We start from the raw sequence: 19298 nt of genomic DNA, 5'->3' as shown, positions 1-19298 counted from the left end.
TTGAGACTTGAAACACAAAAAGCTCTTTTTTTGCAAATCGATTTAGTACAGTTCGGAAATTTAAGCGCAAATTTCAATCAATTTCAAACCGAAAAAGTTGCTGGAAGTTAAACTTATTTTAAGTATAAGTTTTCGCGTATTTATTTTAAAAAATCAGTATAAAATATTTTCTGTTTTTTCGCGCAGTTGAAAATTCAGCGAAAATTAGAAGAAAAAAATGTAAGAGCGACCAAGGCCGACCCCGAAAATATTACGATTTTTTAAGAAAATATGAATTTAGTCTACAGCAGATTTTCATATATACATATGTTAATGCTCTTAACCTAGAGTTTGTGCAGTTTGGGACTGACGTTCTACTTTTCTGGTTAGAATTACGCACAGTAACCCCTGGATAAGCAAATATTGCTAATATCCTTGTAAAACTGCTGATAGATCCATGTTAAATATTTCTAATAACTAGCAGCGATTATTATAGTTTTTATTTAAAATCTGAAATTATAAAAAGAAAAGCAACAAATTGCCAAATAGCAGCCCCACCGTTTATGCGCTACAAACGAAATGTCTGACACCCTTTTTGTGGCAGCTGCACTTTGGGGCGTTAAGAGTTACGAGCCGGAAAAGAGTGTCACCTTTACTTAACGCTTTCACGCGCCAACACCCAGCGATTCACATCACATCCTCCACTTATACTTGCCGTTTCACTTTTGCATTTGAAAACTAACTAACAACAACGCTTCCGCATAAAAGCGCTGCTCATATCCGCTAGCTACACGCGTCATTACCCAAACTCAACGCGCGCGCTCAACAACCACTTGCTCCCATGACGTTGATATTCATTTGAAAGGATTTTGCTGACTGTGTGTTACCTTGAATTTAGAATTTTTTCGCTATTCACTTTCATTTGAACACGCGCGCTCGCATATGCTCATGCTATTCAGCATAGCTTTTCGTGCGTCCATGCGTTTGGTCATTGCTGTTAATGCCCAGTAGGAAAATCGAATGTGAGTTAACGAGTTCAACATTTTGCTTGTGATTATAAGTGAAAAAAAAAAGAAAAATGAGCGATACTCTCTCTATCTCTCTAGTTGGTAAGCAGGGCCTGAAAAGGTTTTGAGACCGCAATATATCATCATTGTTATTATTCTGTAATAAATTTTGCAAAGAAGGCGAATTTGAGTTGGCAATTAGCATTTTTTACACCACATTCTTAACATGCCTTCACAAATAGCTGAAATGCGCATTTTCAGGCGTTTAAAAGTTCATCAAAAATAAATATTTCCGCGTGGTGTTCGACGCGTATACACTCCGCCTCCGCTCACATCTGCCGAACCAACTGTTTCATATCCATTAATTCGCAAGTTCAAAAGTTACAATAAATGCCAACTGCTGCTCTCACTCCGCTTTGTTGTTACTGTTTCGTACTTTTGCACACACACGCAATTTAAAAGCATACCTACGCGCCGCTTTTATGTTTCCGGCTGCGGTTATTGGCGTTGTATGTGTATTTAAGAAACGGTTAAGTCCAGCTGCTAAATTGTGCGCATCCGTCATCCGTCATCGGATTATCGCGTTTATAATTATTATTACGATTATTGCATCCGCCATTAGTTGCCGTACAGCAATTATGGGCAGGCAATTACGCGTGACTGGCTGAAAATTTAAGTATCTGCTGACCGCAACTAAGCGGTAAATTTATGTTGAAAATTGTTGGTCGAAGAGAATTTTACCTTCCTACTTTAGATAATAATAATATAAGTGGAGGATAGGAGATAAAAAAAAAGAGTTAATTAATAAGATAGAGAGAGTGGGGTTCGAAGGGTGCTGAACATATTTTATTTGGCGACAGGTTTAAGTTGAGAACTGACTGATGCCGGTTGCAGCATAGATGGGCACAGGAAGAGATCAATCATAAATTACCATAAATGCACTCAAAGGCTCGTATTTGCAAACCAGACGTTGATAATTGTCTATTCCAAAAATTAATGTGTGATTATTGCAGTTGTAATTCAAGTACTAACAATAAGTTTGACGCCACAACTAATTGTAATATGTTTTCTGTTTCTTTTTTGTAGATGAACAAGTGCTGAAGACAATTTAAAACCACAACTAAACACAAAGCGGTCAAAAGCTTAAAACAATAGCATAATGGTTGTGAATTTGTGAGCAGCCTAACAATTTTTGTAATAGAACTTGTCGGCGCTCACTTCCCTGAAGCAATAAACCATTCAAACGTATCGTCAGCGCATACAAGCATACGCTGCATGCTAGTGACGCACAATAATTCTCTGCTGAGAGCACGTTTCCAAGACTTAAGCGACAACAACGACAAGCACAACGACGACTGCACGCAACCAACGCTACTCACATGTCGCGCCGACGCTGCGCACTGCGGTGCCACACAATGAGTACACACAACCGCATTTGTGGCGGAAGCAGCAATTTGCCAAATGCAACGCGACGACAGACTTTCGCTAACATGATCACCATTACGACAATGTTGCTTATACTGCTTCCGTCAACCTTAACAACAGCAGCAACTGACAGCCAAGAGAGCGGAGTTAATCAGCAGCGCGAGGGCACACACGCAGCAGCAGCAGCTGGCAGTAACACAGCTGCCGCAAAGGCTTCACTGCAACTGCATTCAAATGTAGCTCATAAATCAAACGTAATTAGTGGAGAAAATAAGGTGTCAGCCTGGCAAGCGAGTGCAACTGAGTTGTTAACAGCAACGGAACTGAATTATAGTAATGACGACGACGCTGATGGGGGCGCGTTGGCGCACGAAGTTGGCATTGCTGGCAAAAGTAGCGCGCCAAGGGAGCGAATGGGCGCAGCTGCGATAAATTACCGCGTTGAGCAATTAGCGCGTAATGCAAGCGAAATGCGACCGCAGAAGCAAAAGTTGCAAACATTTTTAACCGCGTCACTGCGGCAGCCAACCGCGGCAACTGTGCGAAACTTTACAACTGCTCGCCGTCGATTTCGCAGCAAAGTGCTGCCAATGTCATCAACAACTGGCAATAATAAACTTGTAACAACGAATTATATGATGTTGAATAACAGCTACACCAATGGTGGTAGCAACAATAACAGTGGTAGTGCAACTAAGTGGCGGCAAGCAATTGATGTGCGACCTTCGGAGAAGTGGGATCAAGCGGAAGCTGAGCGCAAAAAGCAGCAATCAAACTCTAATCAACCACAACAATCAGCACAAAACGAACAACAGCAACAAGCAACAATAATTACCAGCATAAAGAGCCTAAATAGCAATGAAAAGGAGTTAGAACGCAAAAACCAAAGGGAATTCGCTTCCAAACAAACAACAACTGCAACTACAACAGAACAGGTGAGCTGGCTAAGTGCACAGGTTGGCCATGGGCATAGCGGCACTGCTGCGTCAGCTGATCCACACGTAGATGCCAAACTTTCTGCTGAGGACAATGATGACGATGCTTATAATGTTGACGATGACGCTGTAATTGACTCAGTTGACAAGGTAACCAATAACAGCGCCACACAAATGTTGCAATTTGTTATGCCAGCAACTCGCATACCCCCAACCACAATAATGCCAACTACAGAAATGGTATTCTCGAGCGCTGAGCATGCGAGGGAGACTTTAGTCAAAAGCAAAATAAATAACATAAATTCCCGAACGAAATTCACTTCAACGCAATTTCAAAGCGACAAAGGCGATGCCACGAAAGAGCAGAGCATTGCGTCGGAGGCAACGAGGACAGCGTATAACTCGCAAACAACAGCGGATTATCCAGCTAAAAGCGACTTTAGAACTGACAGCGTGCCAACTCAGCTGCTGCCACAGACACCGTGTGGGAATGGACCGCATGCCATTCAATTTCAAAACCCACTAGCTGAACAGTTGCCAAATGAGCTGAATAATGTGGGCGAAGACGGCGAAGTGCGACGCGGAAAGGATAGTAAAAACACTGAAAGGCGCTTAACGCCGCTGACGGATTTAAATGTAAAGCTGAATTTTATCAATAAAAATGCAAAGTCAGTGAAATGCGATAAGCAGATAAAGAATGAATCGACAGCCATGACAATTGAATTGACGACAGGACATGAGCAAGCGAAATACGAGCGCGCGACGCAAAGCAATTCCAGCGAAGTTGCTGCAGAAGCACAGCAAACCTTGAAAACTGCCCAGGAGGATTGTAAAATAACAAAATGCTCGAAGCGATTAGGGGTTATTGTGCAAGGTGAGCAACAAGAGCAGTACCAACAACGGCAACAAAAGGGCGAGCGACGCCAACCGCAAAAGTCATTCAGTAAAAGCCAACTGACTCGACAGCAAAGGTACTTAGGGCAAGCCATGTATTTAGTACGCCCACAACAGCAATCGCAAGGCTTAAACATATACGCAGAGCTGCTGCAACAACATAAAAAGCACTTAGAACCTAAAAGCGACATCTTTGAAGAGCTGACAAGCCAACAAACACCGAAAGAGATGAGAATGCGCAACGCTGTAGTTGGAGGTAAAAGCTTTAGTCAACCAGAGCCTCTATTGAATAAGGAAGTCGCACAAGTAGAAAGAGGCAAATTAGCGATAAAGCCAAATAAAGTGACTTCAATATTACAAGAGAATGCAGCGCTGAACGAAATGGAAGCGCAATCACAAGTCAGGAAAGAGCATTTTGGCATTCAAAAGCAAGAAGTCGCAAGAAAACCAGAACTTCTTTCGGATACGAAACAAGACTCAAGAACAGCAAACAAGCACAGTAAGTTCGGCGAGTTGCAGCTGGAAATAGCGTGTAATGGAACTTGTGCAGAGCGCACAAACTTAGAAACCTTCAAGCGTTTAACAGCGCGCGTTAAGAAGAGGCAATCAACAAATTTAAACGAAACAATTACGGTCGCTATAGACAACCTTGCAAGAGTTAAAAATAGTGGCTCTAAAAGCGCCAAAATATTAATAACTTCAACTGGAGATACAATGCCACAGAAAATTACACAGCTTCAAGTTGACCAGCCAACAGCGGAGGCCAACTTATTGAAGCAAACAGCGACTGAAAACGTGATAGCCGATAGCGTGGCTAAACAACTAGCAAGTAAAAGCGAAAATGAAACGTACAATGAGTCGAGTGAAGGACAGTTGCCTGAGGAACAGCAGCGCGCTTTGAAGTATGCAAACAAGCGAGACAACAATGAGACAGTGGCTGCCCTGAATAGCTGGCCGCCGGTTGAATGGCATAAAGTACCGACAGCAGTGCAGCTTGATGAACTAGATGAAAAACAAGCAGAGCAGCAGCTAGTTGATACGCAACAACGCGTGGATGTCAACAACGCTGACTTTAATGGACATCGTCAAGCAAATAAATCTAGAGTAATGTCTGGTATACAGCTCTTACATATGACAAATATCACGTCAAATGCCACAAGAAACGCGCACGTTCATGAAAACCGACGTGAGCTGCATAACGATTCGAATACGTTGCTGTCTAAGGAAACGGTAGGAAGGGAAGATGTGAGACAGAGATTGATGTCGGATAAACATGCTGTTGACACTGAAGAAATGCCAGCTTTTGAAATATCAATAAACAATAGTTTGAGTAATAGGGAAATTGAGGCAACGCAGGCACACAAATCACTTGATGCGCTGGGGCAAAACGGTGAATATGTGTCAGAGGAAGAGGACGCAGTAATTAAAAATGCCGAGCCAGAAATGTTGAATCTAACAAAAGCCCAGCGAAGCGCGTCAATTTCAGCAACAGGAAAATCGGAACAGATCGAAGTGGCGCAAGAACCGACAACTGCTACAACTAAGCCAGATAATTGCGAACATCCGGCGAATAATGGCAATGTACCGCCATTTGTGGAATTAAAAGCAGACAGAGCAAGCGAAGGCGCGCAGCAGACTGTAAGCTCGGTAGGGATTAACAACGAGCATTTAGCCCGCTTCAATGGAACTCAGGCTATGGCTGAGGAACAACAGAGCAAATCAATTTTGTCCTTGCCACTAACAGAGTATGGTGAGCGCGCTGAAGGTGAGACTGTTGCGGAGCGGCAGCAGCAGCACAATCTCTTAACGGCTTATATACGTCGGCCCGACATGCGAACGGGTGAAGCGCTGAAGCTGAATGACACATTATTGGCAGCGGATGGAAAAGAGATTGTGGAGACAGAAAGCAAGTGGAATGCAGGCGAAAAACTAACAATACAGGAACCGTTTAAAAGTAGCACGCCAGCCACAATGACAACGGAAACAATGACGCTGCGCTCAGCAAACGGCGCTGAAATCACAATGAGAAACAATTCGAACGCCATCGAGTGGCGCGAAAATGTAACAGCAGATGGAAATTTCGGTGCCAGTCAAAATGAAAAGGCCAACGCATATGCCACGCAAACACAAAGTACAGAGCTGCCAAGAAGGCGCGATTATAAAGCCGTTAACTTGACGGCGGTGGAGAGCCAGCAGTATAGCGCCACTGCTGAAACATTTCCCAATCAAAAGGGAGTTAATGCCGTCGCAGGTTTTCATGCATTGAATGGCGCTGCGACATCGGCTACAATAAACACCACAGCGCATACACCCACACTCAAAACATATGATGATGTAAACGCAGAGAAAGCAAACAATGCCTCAACTACCAAGCAAATATTGGAAAGTACCACAACAGCATGGACGACATCTAAAGATATACAATGGTATGCGACAGAGCAAACAACCCGAAGTAATACCAAATACACCACCAACACCTTCAACACCGCTGAGATAGCTGTTGGTCATATTGGCACAACCGACTCAATTCCAAATGCTACTATGCGGGCAGTCATGCCAACGCCACTATCAGTGAATACAACACCAGCAAGTAATGTCATAGCAACGACAATAGCAGCTGCAGTGCTGTCCGATGTAATGAACACCAAAATGCCAGCGCAATCAGTGATACAAGCGGCAATAGCGGCAAATGTGACGATAAATGACACTCCGACAACGACGGACACTTCATTATTTGTGCTGCCCAATTTCGCTGCACTCACCACCACAACGAGTAGTGCAATAGAGTATGCACTATTTTCCACAATAGCAACAATGATGACTCCAACAATCGGTGCTACTGCCACACCAGGCGGCGCTGCTTGGCCCGTGAAACACGCTTCGGTAATGGAAGGGGACGTCATACTCGGCGGCCTGATGATGGTCCACTCACGTGAGGACAGCATCACTTGTGGCCCCATAATGCCGCAAGGTGGCATACAAGCACTCGAGGCCATGCTCTACACGCTCGATCAAGTGAATAAGCAGCAATTGTTGCCGAATGTAACGTTAGGCGCACACATACTCGACGATTGCGATAAGGACACGTATGGGCTGGAGATGGCGGTTGATTTCATTAAAGGTAGGTGCACGAAAATCAACACGATGCAAATACACAAGCATAAGACTGCATGTAAAAGAAATGCATGAAAATCACCAGGATTTAAATGCTCAAGGATAAGACTACATGCATGTGGAAATAAGTGAAAAATATAGGGCGATATGAGTAAGGCGATATAGTATTGTCAATTGGAAGCTTTGTGTATTTATCCGTATGAAAGCAAGATTTTAAGGCGTATGATAATATAGATCTGGTTTAGAAGTAAACAACCTCTGTAAAACTACTTTTTGATACAAAAATGTTACCCCACAAAGTTTCTTAATCTAGGCAACATTACTATCTCGGATATTCTAACACCCTACATTTTAATATGCCTTTAAAAAACTATTATACTCTGTAGCAACATGTTGCAGGTTTATAAAAATATATTCAATAAAGCTTTCTAATGATAAGTAAAATATTTGTTTATATAATTGATAAGTGTGAAATAACGGCCTGACCTTCATGGCACTGCACATGTTGTTGCTGTTTACACTTACCTTGTCGCGCTTATACACATGTGCTCTGTTCCAGTTTATGAAATAAATCTTAGTATCTATAAGAAGAAACAGCATAGTCCCCAATCGCTTACACCTTGTCTGGCTGTTTAGCTGAACGCTATTGGGCTGGTACCGAGTACGCGACGCACGAGCGTCCACATCGTAAATCACTAAAATGTCCTTGATTTTGGTAGGCTGAGCAGAAACGCATCTTGTTTGCAGGTTAAGCGCGCTTAACTTTAAGAACACACATGCTCATGAAAGTGTGTAAGCTTATACGATTAAGCGGCTGTAAAGCTACAGCTGCTTGGCACAAATATACATTGCCGGCTCAGCCATGTGTGCTGAGATCGCCATAAAAGCTTATTCATGTACTTAGACGTATCTACAAAGAGTTGTAATAAATAATAGTTTGCGGACATTTGCGCTTGTTATCATTAGCGTTGCCGAACTGGTGCAAAATGGTTGCATTGCGTCTGTGTAACGAAAAAATTTCAAGCATTTTGCATACGTCTCACAGCTGACCAACAGTTCTTTAGCTTCTTCAGCGTATTTATGTGGTATTGGTAGCTCACATTTATGCCAAAGAGCGCCGCCTCTGTGGTTAGTCAGACGAGTCTACTCCGCCACTAAGGCACCTAGCGTGAGTGTGTGTCAATTTACTGCCGGGTAAAGCTGTTGCCTTGTTTGTGTTTTTGTTTATCGCAAGAATTGGACAGCGTAAGCCTATTATGAGGGATTTTATTTTTCTGCGAAATGTAATTTTCCGGCAGCTTTGCGAACCTTCAAATATTGTATTTACTGTTACACTACCGTGAGTTTATTGTTCTCGCTTTCTAAACACACTTTCTTCATATGTGTCTGTTGGTCTGCTCGCTCAGATGTATATTTGTAATAATTTATGGCTGCGCGATTAATGGAAATACACAGCCACACATGCTTTCGAGTGTGTAACAATGTATGTATGTACCATAATTTCATTAGAGTGGGTCACTGCTTAGGGAGTATAAAGTGAATATTTGCTATTTGCTAACATATAAAGTTAGAAATGTAGCAGTTGCTTTTAAAATTAATTAAAGGTTGTCCCGTTTCATTTGGTAGAAGCAGATCTAAAAATACTTTTAAATATATTTTCAGTGAAAATTAAGGTTATGTATCTACGCTAATATGAATATTTTTGAAGACTTTAACTAAGCCTTAATATCAGAAACATTCACTAGCGCGCAACGATAATATTAGCAGAATTCACTTAGTTGTTAGTCGATTGCTTAAACATACAAAACTACAAAAATACTTACATACACACACACATGTATTTATATGTACACGTATGTATTGTAGTTACACTGGTAAGTACGGCGCATAAGCAAGTTGTTATCTTGTCGAAAATCACAAGGCACTTGCCTAGCCTCAAGGCCCACAAGGCAAAAACTATTGCCAAGTAATGCATGGGAAAGGAAACAGCTGAGATGTTGGCTTCTTCGGCAACGTACTACTCTTGATTGTTTTCTTTAATTGCTTCTTAAGTTGGCAGAGTAATTTGGGGTAACTTTATTGTGTTTTCTCTTCGAGCAGGCGACTGTGATGACGGTCAACTTTATGAAACTTGTGCGTATGGTCCATTTTCTCCTTAATTGTAATGGAGTTAAATTGCCAAACTTGTGTGCTGTGTGTTTATTTTATGACGAAAATTAAAAATTGGCGCAAGAAATGAAACCAAAGAAAAGTTGCTGTTGTCGTCAGGAAGCAATAATCTTAATGGAATTTCACCACTACTAGTTTAACAAATTTATCTTGTTGAGGCACGTAATTCGATTGCTGTGTGAAGCAGTCACTTCAGAAATTTTAAAGTTGTTTGGGAGTATTAAAAATATCATCTAAATATGTTTTGTACGCCTTACAAAATCGCGTCTAAAGATATCAAGTGAGAAAGTACAGTAGAGTTACAAATAGAAGCTGAAAGAAATTCAAAGTAAACTGGCGGAAGGGTATTTCAGGGATTTATGTGTTTCTGCAGCTCTCAAATTTAGTTGTTTTCCACGAACGCATACCATGAATTTATATGCAAACATAGTTAACAGTCGTAACTTTTCTTGTTAGCTTGAGTATACTTATGTGCTAACAGATTCAGCCAATTGCGCAAATTTACAGTTAACCTAGGCAACTTGCGCCGCATTAGGTGCAACAACTATTGTGTTAGTGAAATATGTGAGTTTTCGGCTCACACAAAATTCAAAAGTAAAATATGGCCGGAAAAGTACAGAAATTAGTACTTTTACTAGTGCTGTTGGCTGTAAGTTTTCGCGTTTTCGAAAGCTCAAAAGTAGTATAGGCCAAATAAAGACTTTCAGTGAAACAAAGTGCCATGCAAAAATTTACATAAAATTTGTATCACACAACTCAAAGAAGCTTTTTTATATCATTAAATAACACGAGCTTCGACGTTAAAGTTATCGTAAGTAATCGCACGAGTTTTATAATTATCCAAGTTTCTCGTTCTGTTTTGAACACGCGACTGCTGAAGTTGCATACTCCTACTCAACACAATCGCCGACTGCCTTTTGCAGTCAAACTTTGAGTCACTGTTAATAGAAAATTACCAATATATGTTTGTATGAGTACGTGCAGATTTTCGGTGTGAAAAATAAAATAATAGCGGCATTAAGAGCGCAATAAAAACAACATAAAAGCCATGTTGTTATGCTCAATTGAAGCTTTGCGTGAAAAAAAACCTATAAATTCATGTGGAATTTCCACAAGTGTGTGGGTATATGTATGCACATGATGCCAGCAAAAGCGTCTATCTGTATGTGTATGGCTGCATTAAGCGCGCATGCTTGCGCTCATATTTGGCGGTTGGCGTTTATAGGCACACACACACTCATGCTTCCGCTATGCACACATGCACACACAGATGCGTGCTGGCGTGGCGTCTGCGTTTTTATAGCCCCTGACACTTTGATTGCTTTTCAATGTTAAGTGGCTGCAGCGAAAAGTGGCTGTCGGATTTTCTGATTTTAAATAGCATTGGCATATGGATGCGCTTTTTAATTTCAGCATTCATTTCCATACGCAACATATGTGTATTTCAACAGCTTGCCATTATATCGTTTTTTGTTGACTCCAATATGTTTGGCTCTAATCTGATTTCATGCAATTGTGGAGCGCGGCACTTTATTGCAGGTTTTCGCTGTCAATTAGTTCTCTCTGCAATTGCAGTATTTGTTTGCGTTTATCGGGCAAACGACTATTGCGTTTGTAGGAAATGCAATCTAAATCTGTTGGATATGCGCCTGAAAGCGTCGATATAAATTTGACAATATTCAATTAACGCGCAGATTGTATTTGCAAAATCTATTAGATTTATGTAACACAAAATGCAGAGCAAGGCAGCAAAAAACGGAATAGTAAAAAGATGTAATCCTTATGATTTCTTTCAACCAATAAATATAGTTATTATAAATTTGTGTTATATGTGCAGAAATAGAGCATGAGTCATAAAAATAAAGGCAGAAAAAAAATTTAAAAATTTAAATAGGGTCTATATAACCAAAAAGTTCTAAATTAAATGTTGTGATTATTTTAGTAGATTCGTAACTAAAATTCGCAACTAAGAATTAATAGAAAATGTTTTAAAATGCATGAAAGTACTCAAACGAAGAGTTTATGAACTTATACAACCGCTAACATTCGGTTGTTTTTTGAACGTTGCTAACAGTATTACTGTTGCTTGTATTTTCTGCTATATACAAGTACATACTGCTAATGAAAAACCAAACTATAAAGAGATAATGTTTTTTATTTATTAACATTCTCTGCTATGAAGTCTGTTAACAGCGGCTATTTAGCAGCAGCAGGGTGTTTTTAAAGGATATTTTACATTCACAATACTGTTGACAACATATTTACTGTTATGTGACATAAGAGCTCCAGTGTTAATGTTAGCATATTTTAGCGTTTGGAATTCATTAGCGAAAGCTTTTTTTAACATTATATTAGAAAACTTTTAAACTTTTTGCAAAGGCTGCTCAAAAAGCTTTTAGTGTTGGGTTGTGGGCATAGCTTTTCAAGCAAGCCCAACTAAGCTTTTACAGCTTTTGGGACAGTGTGAAGTACAACATTATAGCAACTTAAGGGGTAAATAAAGTATATGTCTTATAAGTACAAAGGTATCATAAGAGCTTTTGTACTAAGTTCTTATAGTCATGATGGAATAATATCAAATATGCTGGACCGCGGCTGTTAAATGTGGAGCATAATTTATCAAAATAATACTTTATCTGGCGGCTTATAGAAAAATATTTTGCTAAAAATTGCCGTAGTGAAGAAAAAACAGTTTAATAGTTCTCTTGCCTCTATCAAAGAATATAGAAAATAGAAAAAACTTTTGGCATATATATTCAATTACTTATATTATATATACTCGTATATCTCATTACATCTATACTTGATTGTTAACTCATACATTTTTAATTACAGGTAAGTCGTTGCACCATATTAACATATATGTACGCGTATAATCGCATACACCTCTCCTGTCAACGCTCTTTAACTACTATTTGCAAACGGTTGTGCGCAATAATCTGTTTATTCTATGGTGAGTTGATCACTTCATAATTAATTTTCTACTCAAAACCACAAAATGCAGTAGTAAAGTCAGTTACATGCTTAGATATAGGCCGCAGTAAGCATGTGGCATAACGGCTGTGTGTATATGCCTGCTTACTGCAATTAACAGCGGAAAACATAAAGAATTATTTTTTTAACTAATGACTTATTCTACAATGCATCATTTGCCTTTTGCGGTTGCAAAAATAAAAAATATTTTGAACAGATTGAGGTTTGGAATTATTTACACCCCACTTAATAATGGTCGTTGAATATGCCAGCACTGACGGACGCGGCGTAAGGGCAAGTGCTCATATAAAATGAATAATATTATAAAATTAAATACATTTAATTATGTGTAAAGGCTTTGAATCCAGCAAACGTAAATTATTATTTTGCATAAACGCGCCTGCATCAGTTTGCTAATGAATGCACACAACTTCATATGTGTCCATGTAAACACACTACACAAATACACACTGCATATGTTTATAAATGTAATCACATAATTTGTATTAGCTGCCAACACAAGTATGTAAATAAGCAACAAAAGAGTGTCGGAAATATAAATTGAATGGCAAGCGCCACGGCGTATGAGCAACATGTGCGGTGAGTGAGCGTGTGTGCTAGTAACAACATTCTTTAGGAAGTGGCCACTTAAATTTCCGGAAATGTTGACGACCGCCTCGTTACCACTGTTTTGTTGTGAATGCTCACTGGTGTGACTTTTATAGCTTGACCAAGTTGCCATTTTATTGTGCTTGACTCTTTTTTGACCGCTTAGCAGTACACATCTGGTACAGCAGCGTTTTGCAGCTCGCATTATTACAATTGGTCGTCATATTTTCGCTGTCGTCAAAGCTGTTGTATATAAGGTCGTGAAGTGGGGTTCTTTTTATTGCCATTGGTTACCGTTAGGGTGTGTGTTTTTATTTGCGAAAATGTTTGCTTGTGAATTGTGCTTGTACGGCGCCTATTTGCAAGTGTAAATAAGAAACCTGCAGTAAAGTGTTTATATACCCTTAAAATATTTACATAAAATATGTTGAAGCACTGGATATGTATATTTGCTATTGGAATATAAATTGTTAGAAATACATTAATAAAATTGATTATTGTTGTTTAGTCAAACGAAAATTTTGGCTGACACCAAAATCGTTTAATTAATTACATTTTCATTTTTTGCATTTAAAAATATTACTTTATTGTATTAGCATGTTAGAAGCAGTAGTGTGTTTAGACAAACATTACATATAGCGAAATCGGTATCCGCTCTCCTTTTTAGTACACACTGTAAAACACTTTCTCCACTAACTGTACAAGCTACGATTACCACGTGAGCGGCATGCAAACAAGTGTCTTTCCATTCATAAAAGTTTCACTTTTGCAAACAACCACTAACAGTGATATACATAGCCTGGCTACAGCACAGGCGTATAACAGTTTGGCGCCCCTGTGGCATGTTGCGAACTGCTGCTTGTGTACTAAATTTACACAAATGCCTTGCTCCTTTTTCGACCAGTTCGTAACGTTTTACAAATTTTACTTTCACACACATTTTCTGTAATGCGCCGTGTAGCAAATTTGTCTGGTTGCGAGATTTCAGTTACACGCCGGTGTTGTGCGACAACAGTCACTCCCATTTTAAGCGGTGCGACGAAAATTGAAGCTTACGGTTCACAAGCTGAGCATAAGAATAAATAATTGGTATAATTTATGGAAGTGTTTATGCAGTGCGCGCTGTAATCTGTTTAGCAAAAAAAATAAATATATCAAATATATGGTTAGGAGTTGTCGACAAGTGTGCAACAATGTAAAGTTGCAAAAAAAATGAGATGTGAGAAAAATACTTTAACGGTTAGAAAGAATAAAAAAGTAAAAAAAATATAAAAAATTAAAAAGTAAAAAAAAATAAAAAATGAAAAAGGAAAATATTAAAAAAAAATTTTAATATTAAAAAAAATTTTAATATTTATCTTTAAGTCTTTCTTAATACAGTTATATATGAAACATTAAGAAAAGTGTAAATTAGTTATTTTTAGACTCACTTTCATTGAAGTGTGTATTTCAAAAAATTAAAAATACATTCACAACTACTAAATACTAAACTCAAGACCAACAAAGTGTTAAACTAATAATAAAAATAAATTAAAAATTGCTGAAATTGCAAAATTTGTTGAATAAAAGTTTAAATTACATTTTGTCAAAAATATAAAAAAAAACATTTGGGATACTCCTTGTCTACTACGTAAAAATTTTTATTTTGAAAAATTAATAATTAGCAATTCGTTGCAAAAATAAGTTGCTTGAAACATAGAAATGTTGTGTGCAGGTGCGCGATGCAAATTTCTTCATAAAATCTGTTGAGCGCGTTGATTTGTAACTAATTGCCGAAAATCACAATATAATGAAAATAAATCACGCAGCAAACACATTCTGGCATTTAAGACTTTCTGCTTCTAAACTGCTTTTTGGCCACAAAATTCTATCTCGTAACCTTGGTAAGAAAATAACCACTTCAGACAACTGCCGATGTTCCACTTGACATTGGCATTCCAAAGCAGAAACTTCGGCAATAAAAAGTCGGCAAACTTTCGGTTAAAGTCATAAGTGCTAGAAGATCGACTTTGTTAGCCAACCGCCTGAATTCTCAGCAACCACAGCAAAGCAACGAAAACTTGTAATGAAATGCTTTATGAGGACATAACTGGGCAATGCAGTAAGCAGACGAGTTAACCGATTTCACTCGAAAATATTTGGCAAAGATTTTTGTACTTCTTTTATAACTCACTGCAAGCGGTTAGTGACAAGAAGAACTTGCTGTCGCTATTACGCTGGCAGTGTAGCATTTTCGAAAAGCAAAAACCGTATTTGTTAGCTTTGGCACTCTTGTTAAGTATTACAAATTGTAGCAACATATATTATGTAACAGTAATTCCTAATTCCACTTAAAGTCGCGGTCGGTTCACTTAAGCACTTCCAAGCCGTTAAGCCAAGACGGCAACCTTTAATTGTAAAGCCTAGTGGTCTGAGTGGTAATTTTTGCGCATCACTGCTTTGCACTCTCAAAACTAATATGAATTTCTACATGATAGTGAAAGTATTTATTATATAACTTATATTATGCTATTTTAATCCGATTTGAATACACGCCTGTGTGCATGCTATAACATTTTTGGGACCAGCAATTAGTGCATATGTGTTGGTGCATGTGTGTGTGCTACTCAAAAGTTCGGTTTTGTAGCACAGTGTCATTTAAAGCACTTAAAATGTCCGCTTTGCTGTGGTGTGACAACAAGCGCCTAAAATTATGCGTCGTTTGTTTGTTGTTGAGTGTCATGAAATTTTGTTACCCATCAAGTGCTGTGGTTTTACCAGCGCTATGTATGCCGCTGTCAGCAATTTAGATAAAAACTGTTGTAAAAATAAAAGCAAGCATTAAAGGTACCGCAAGAGGCAAAAGAGTTCCAGCGCGCCGAAGGTAATTGCAACAGCGACAGCTAAATCCTTGTCGCCTGCAATCGAGTGACAGGCAAAAATGTTGTCGGGAATACGATTACAGCACCTCATTTACCGGCGTGCGTGAAACGCCAAGTCGGCGAATTGATGTTGACAGGCGACGTTGCAGCTTTTGTGTCATTAAAGCAGACGCTTACATTTAAACACACATACATACAATGAACATAATAGCACAATTGTCTACTTCTCCGCTTTCTTCGCTTTCCACTGGCTGTTGTCACCTCATAGCGCACATAAGTAAAACAATTTATAAATTTGCATACATTAAAGCGCAAATGAGCAGAATCGTGCACATGTTTTCATTAACGCAAACTTGTTACAAACGCACACACTCACACATGCGCGTCGCGGGTGATGAGTAGCATGTACGCGTTTGTAGAGAACTCACGCGGTCGTAGGCTGTTATGATGAGGCTTAAGAAATTTCCTAATTACGCTGTACCACCCATTGGACGATGTGGCGTGCCATTAAGCCTATCATAAAAACACACACACATGCATACCGCGTAGTATTTAAATGAAGGAGCTAATTTTAATTGTCTTTCTGCTTTGGCTGTGAATATCAAAAACATGAATAAATTTGCTTTGTGCCTGAGTTTCCGCGAATAATTAAAAAAATCACATGAATTTCACATTTGACAAGTGAAAACGCAATTCCTTAGAATATTTACTGCAAACAGCTAGATTGTCATGAACAAAGAAGAGCTTTGCTTTCATTACTGTTAATTTTGTTATGCTAATTACTTACGAAATATGATACAATTTGTGTGCCTGCGGGTGTGATTTAGCAAATTTCCACGGTAACCGCACATTTTATGATAGACAGCAGCGAGTTGCAGCTTTCAGAAAATGTTGCATGAAAAGCCAGACGTTTAGTGAACACTAACTGGTATTAGAAGTAGAGAGCAAATTTTAGCCTATCTTACTTGGATCTACGTTAAACTATGTCACAGGTAGTAATAAGTGCTTTCCTTGATTCAACTAAATAGTAAAAAATTTCGAATGAAAAAGTTTAGAAAGGCAAAGCGTTCGGTGTCAAAAGCCAAAATATAATATTTACAAGTATAATAATTTACAGCAAAAACAGCAACAGTGTCTATGAAAATAATAACAAAAATTAAAATAAAATTTAAGTTAATGTTTTTTCAAATAAATATCAATCAAAATATAATCAAGAAACATGAAAAATAATTCCGAAATAAGCAAATATATACGCCCAGTTGTAGTGGGGAACTCGACTTGTTTATATATGCTGAGTTTAAGGCACAAAGGCACACCCTTCACAAATACACAGATTCCAAGACAAGAAATTCAATTGGTCTGTGTATGGCTGCTATATGCTAGAGTGACTCGATCTGAACCATTTCTACATAGATTGCAACGTTGCCTTAGAAAATTATCCATGCGAAATTTCGTGAAGATATCTCGTCAAAAGACAAATCTTTCCATTCAAGCATTCGATTCCGATGGTTCAGTTTGTTTGGCATCTATATACTACAGTGGTCCGATATCGGCGATTCAGACAAATTAGCAGCTTCTACTTGAGAAAAGAACAAGTGCAAAATTTCAAATCAATATCACAAAAAATGTAGAGCTAGTTCGCATATAGACAGACAGACAAACATACAGACGGACTTGGCTAAAGCGACACAGCTCTTTACGCTGTTCATTTATATAACATATATACCTTGTTGGGTCTCGGACGTTGCTGTTGGGATGACACTATGTTTCTATATACAGGCTTATAAATATTATAAATAATTGAAAATATTGCTTTGACTTCCTTTAGATAACTTCAGTAGGCTATTTATAGATTCAAGTGGGAAGTATGTGTATTAAAACCTTATAGCTGCAGTGGCTATTAATATCTCTTAAATCATTGTCTACATTTAGGCGTTGACGCTAGCTAAAATCTTATGTTATGGAATATTTTAGGGTAATTTTTTCAAAATCTATAATATACTTACATATATCGTGTTTGAAAAGTTATTTTTAGTCTAATGTCGCAATATTACACTGCTATTATTTTACTTCATTATTAATGAAGCTAAATTGAATTTTATGAAATGCGTTTATTACAGCGACACCTATAGGGTAAATTGTTAATACATGACTTTATAACTCATTGCAATTAAAAATAACAAAATTTTGTGAAAATATAATATTACTCGAAAATATGTACGCATATTCAATATTACCTTACCTTCGAAGTTGAAAAACAATTATATAGTTTATCACTTTGTGTTGTTGTGTCTTTGAGTTCGTCGCGCCACTGTGGCACTGTGTGTGCTTAATTGCGCAACAAAACAATTAACTCTAGGACGCTCTCGAGTAAGCAAACATGCAAGCGAGAATGGAGTGTGAATGTTTATGCGGCACTTGTTGCATGCTTGCTTTGCGAGGTTCACACTATGTAAATATGTATTTGTCCCTAGAAACACCTATTAAGCGCGCTGCGTGGGTAAACAGACGCGCAGAAGTGTCATACTATCTAAGTGACACTTCAGATGCGCGTGTGTGTGCATGCGGCTGTGTTGGTAGTAGCGCTTGGTCATCCGCGTTGTTTATTTTTAGTCATTAGCTTTATGAAAATTAATTATTAAAGTTGTAACTGTCGCTATGTTCTGGTTATGCAAAGGTCTGGCGCTCTAACGCGGTCACGCTGTTGGCGTTTGAAGGCCTGTAGAATATCTGTTTACCGCATTATGCGCTCGATATCGTTTGCTACTGCGTTAAGCGCGTACCGTGCTGCGTTGGTGTTCATTAAGATTAAATAAGATTAATTGCGCTCTTTGTATGCCTACTGTTGTTCCAAGCGAATCATTGACTTATGAGCACTTTGGTAATTATAGTAATTTACTTTGAGTGCGACATTAAGTTATTTATTAGCACGATTGCTGCATGTACCATACATATGCAGTTTTGATATTTTTCTTTTTTTTACTTTTGTATGCAGCAGCTGTGTTTTGTTTATGCTAACAGAAAGTCTCAAAAAACAAAACAACCAGCCACGTATAAGCACTGTGTTTACGTTGTATAAATTAACAAGCTAATTAACATTACGATCTCCGTTGAAAAAATATTTTTAAAATTATTTTTTTCAGTCAAAGAAATTATTTTCTGCATATGACAATAATAAATCATTTTTTACAGCATTCCTGCATGTCAAGAAAACAACATAATTTCAACACGATTTATGCGTGAAAAGTTAATCAGTTTATATTTGATTTAATTTGTTTTTAATTGTTATTATTTATTTCCATGTCAAACAGTTTTTTAATCTATTCATTTGA

General features: G+C 38.4%; 1 protein-coding gene across 1 annotated transcript in view; it reads left to right on the top strand.

Moving 5' to 3' along the window:
* Nucleotides 1–2095: 2095 nt before the first annotated feature.
* Nucleotides 2096–19298, top strand: part of LOC106622636 (metabotropic glutamate receptor 2) — a 103232-nt gene continuing 86029 nt past the window's right edge. The window contains exon 1 of the mRNA XM_036374513.2: nucleotides 2096–7361. Coding sequence (XP_036230406.2) covers nucleotides 2366–7361 — 4996 coding nt within the window. The 5' untranslated portion in view covers nucleotides 2096–2365. The remainder of the gene's footprint in view (nucleotides 7362–19298) is intronic.

Source organism: Bactrocera oleae, chromosome 4 (genome assembly GCF_042242935.1).
Source record: "Bactrocera oleae isolate idBacOlea1 chromosome 4, idBacOlea1, whole genome shotgun sequence".
Lineage (NCBI taxonomy): Eukaryota > Metazoa > Arthropoda > Insecta > Diptera > Tephritidae > Bactrocera > Bactrocera oleae.
The sequence above is the reverse complement of the archived record's forward strand: the minus strand, read 5'-3'. Positions and strand labels throughout refer to the sequence as shown.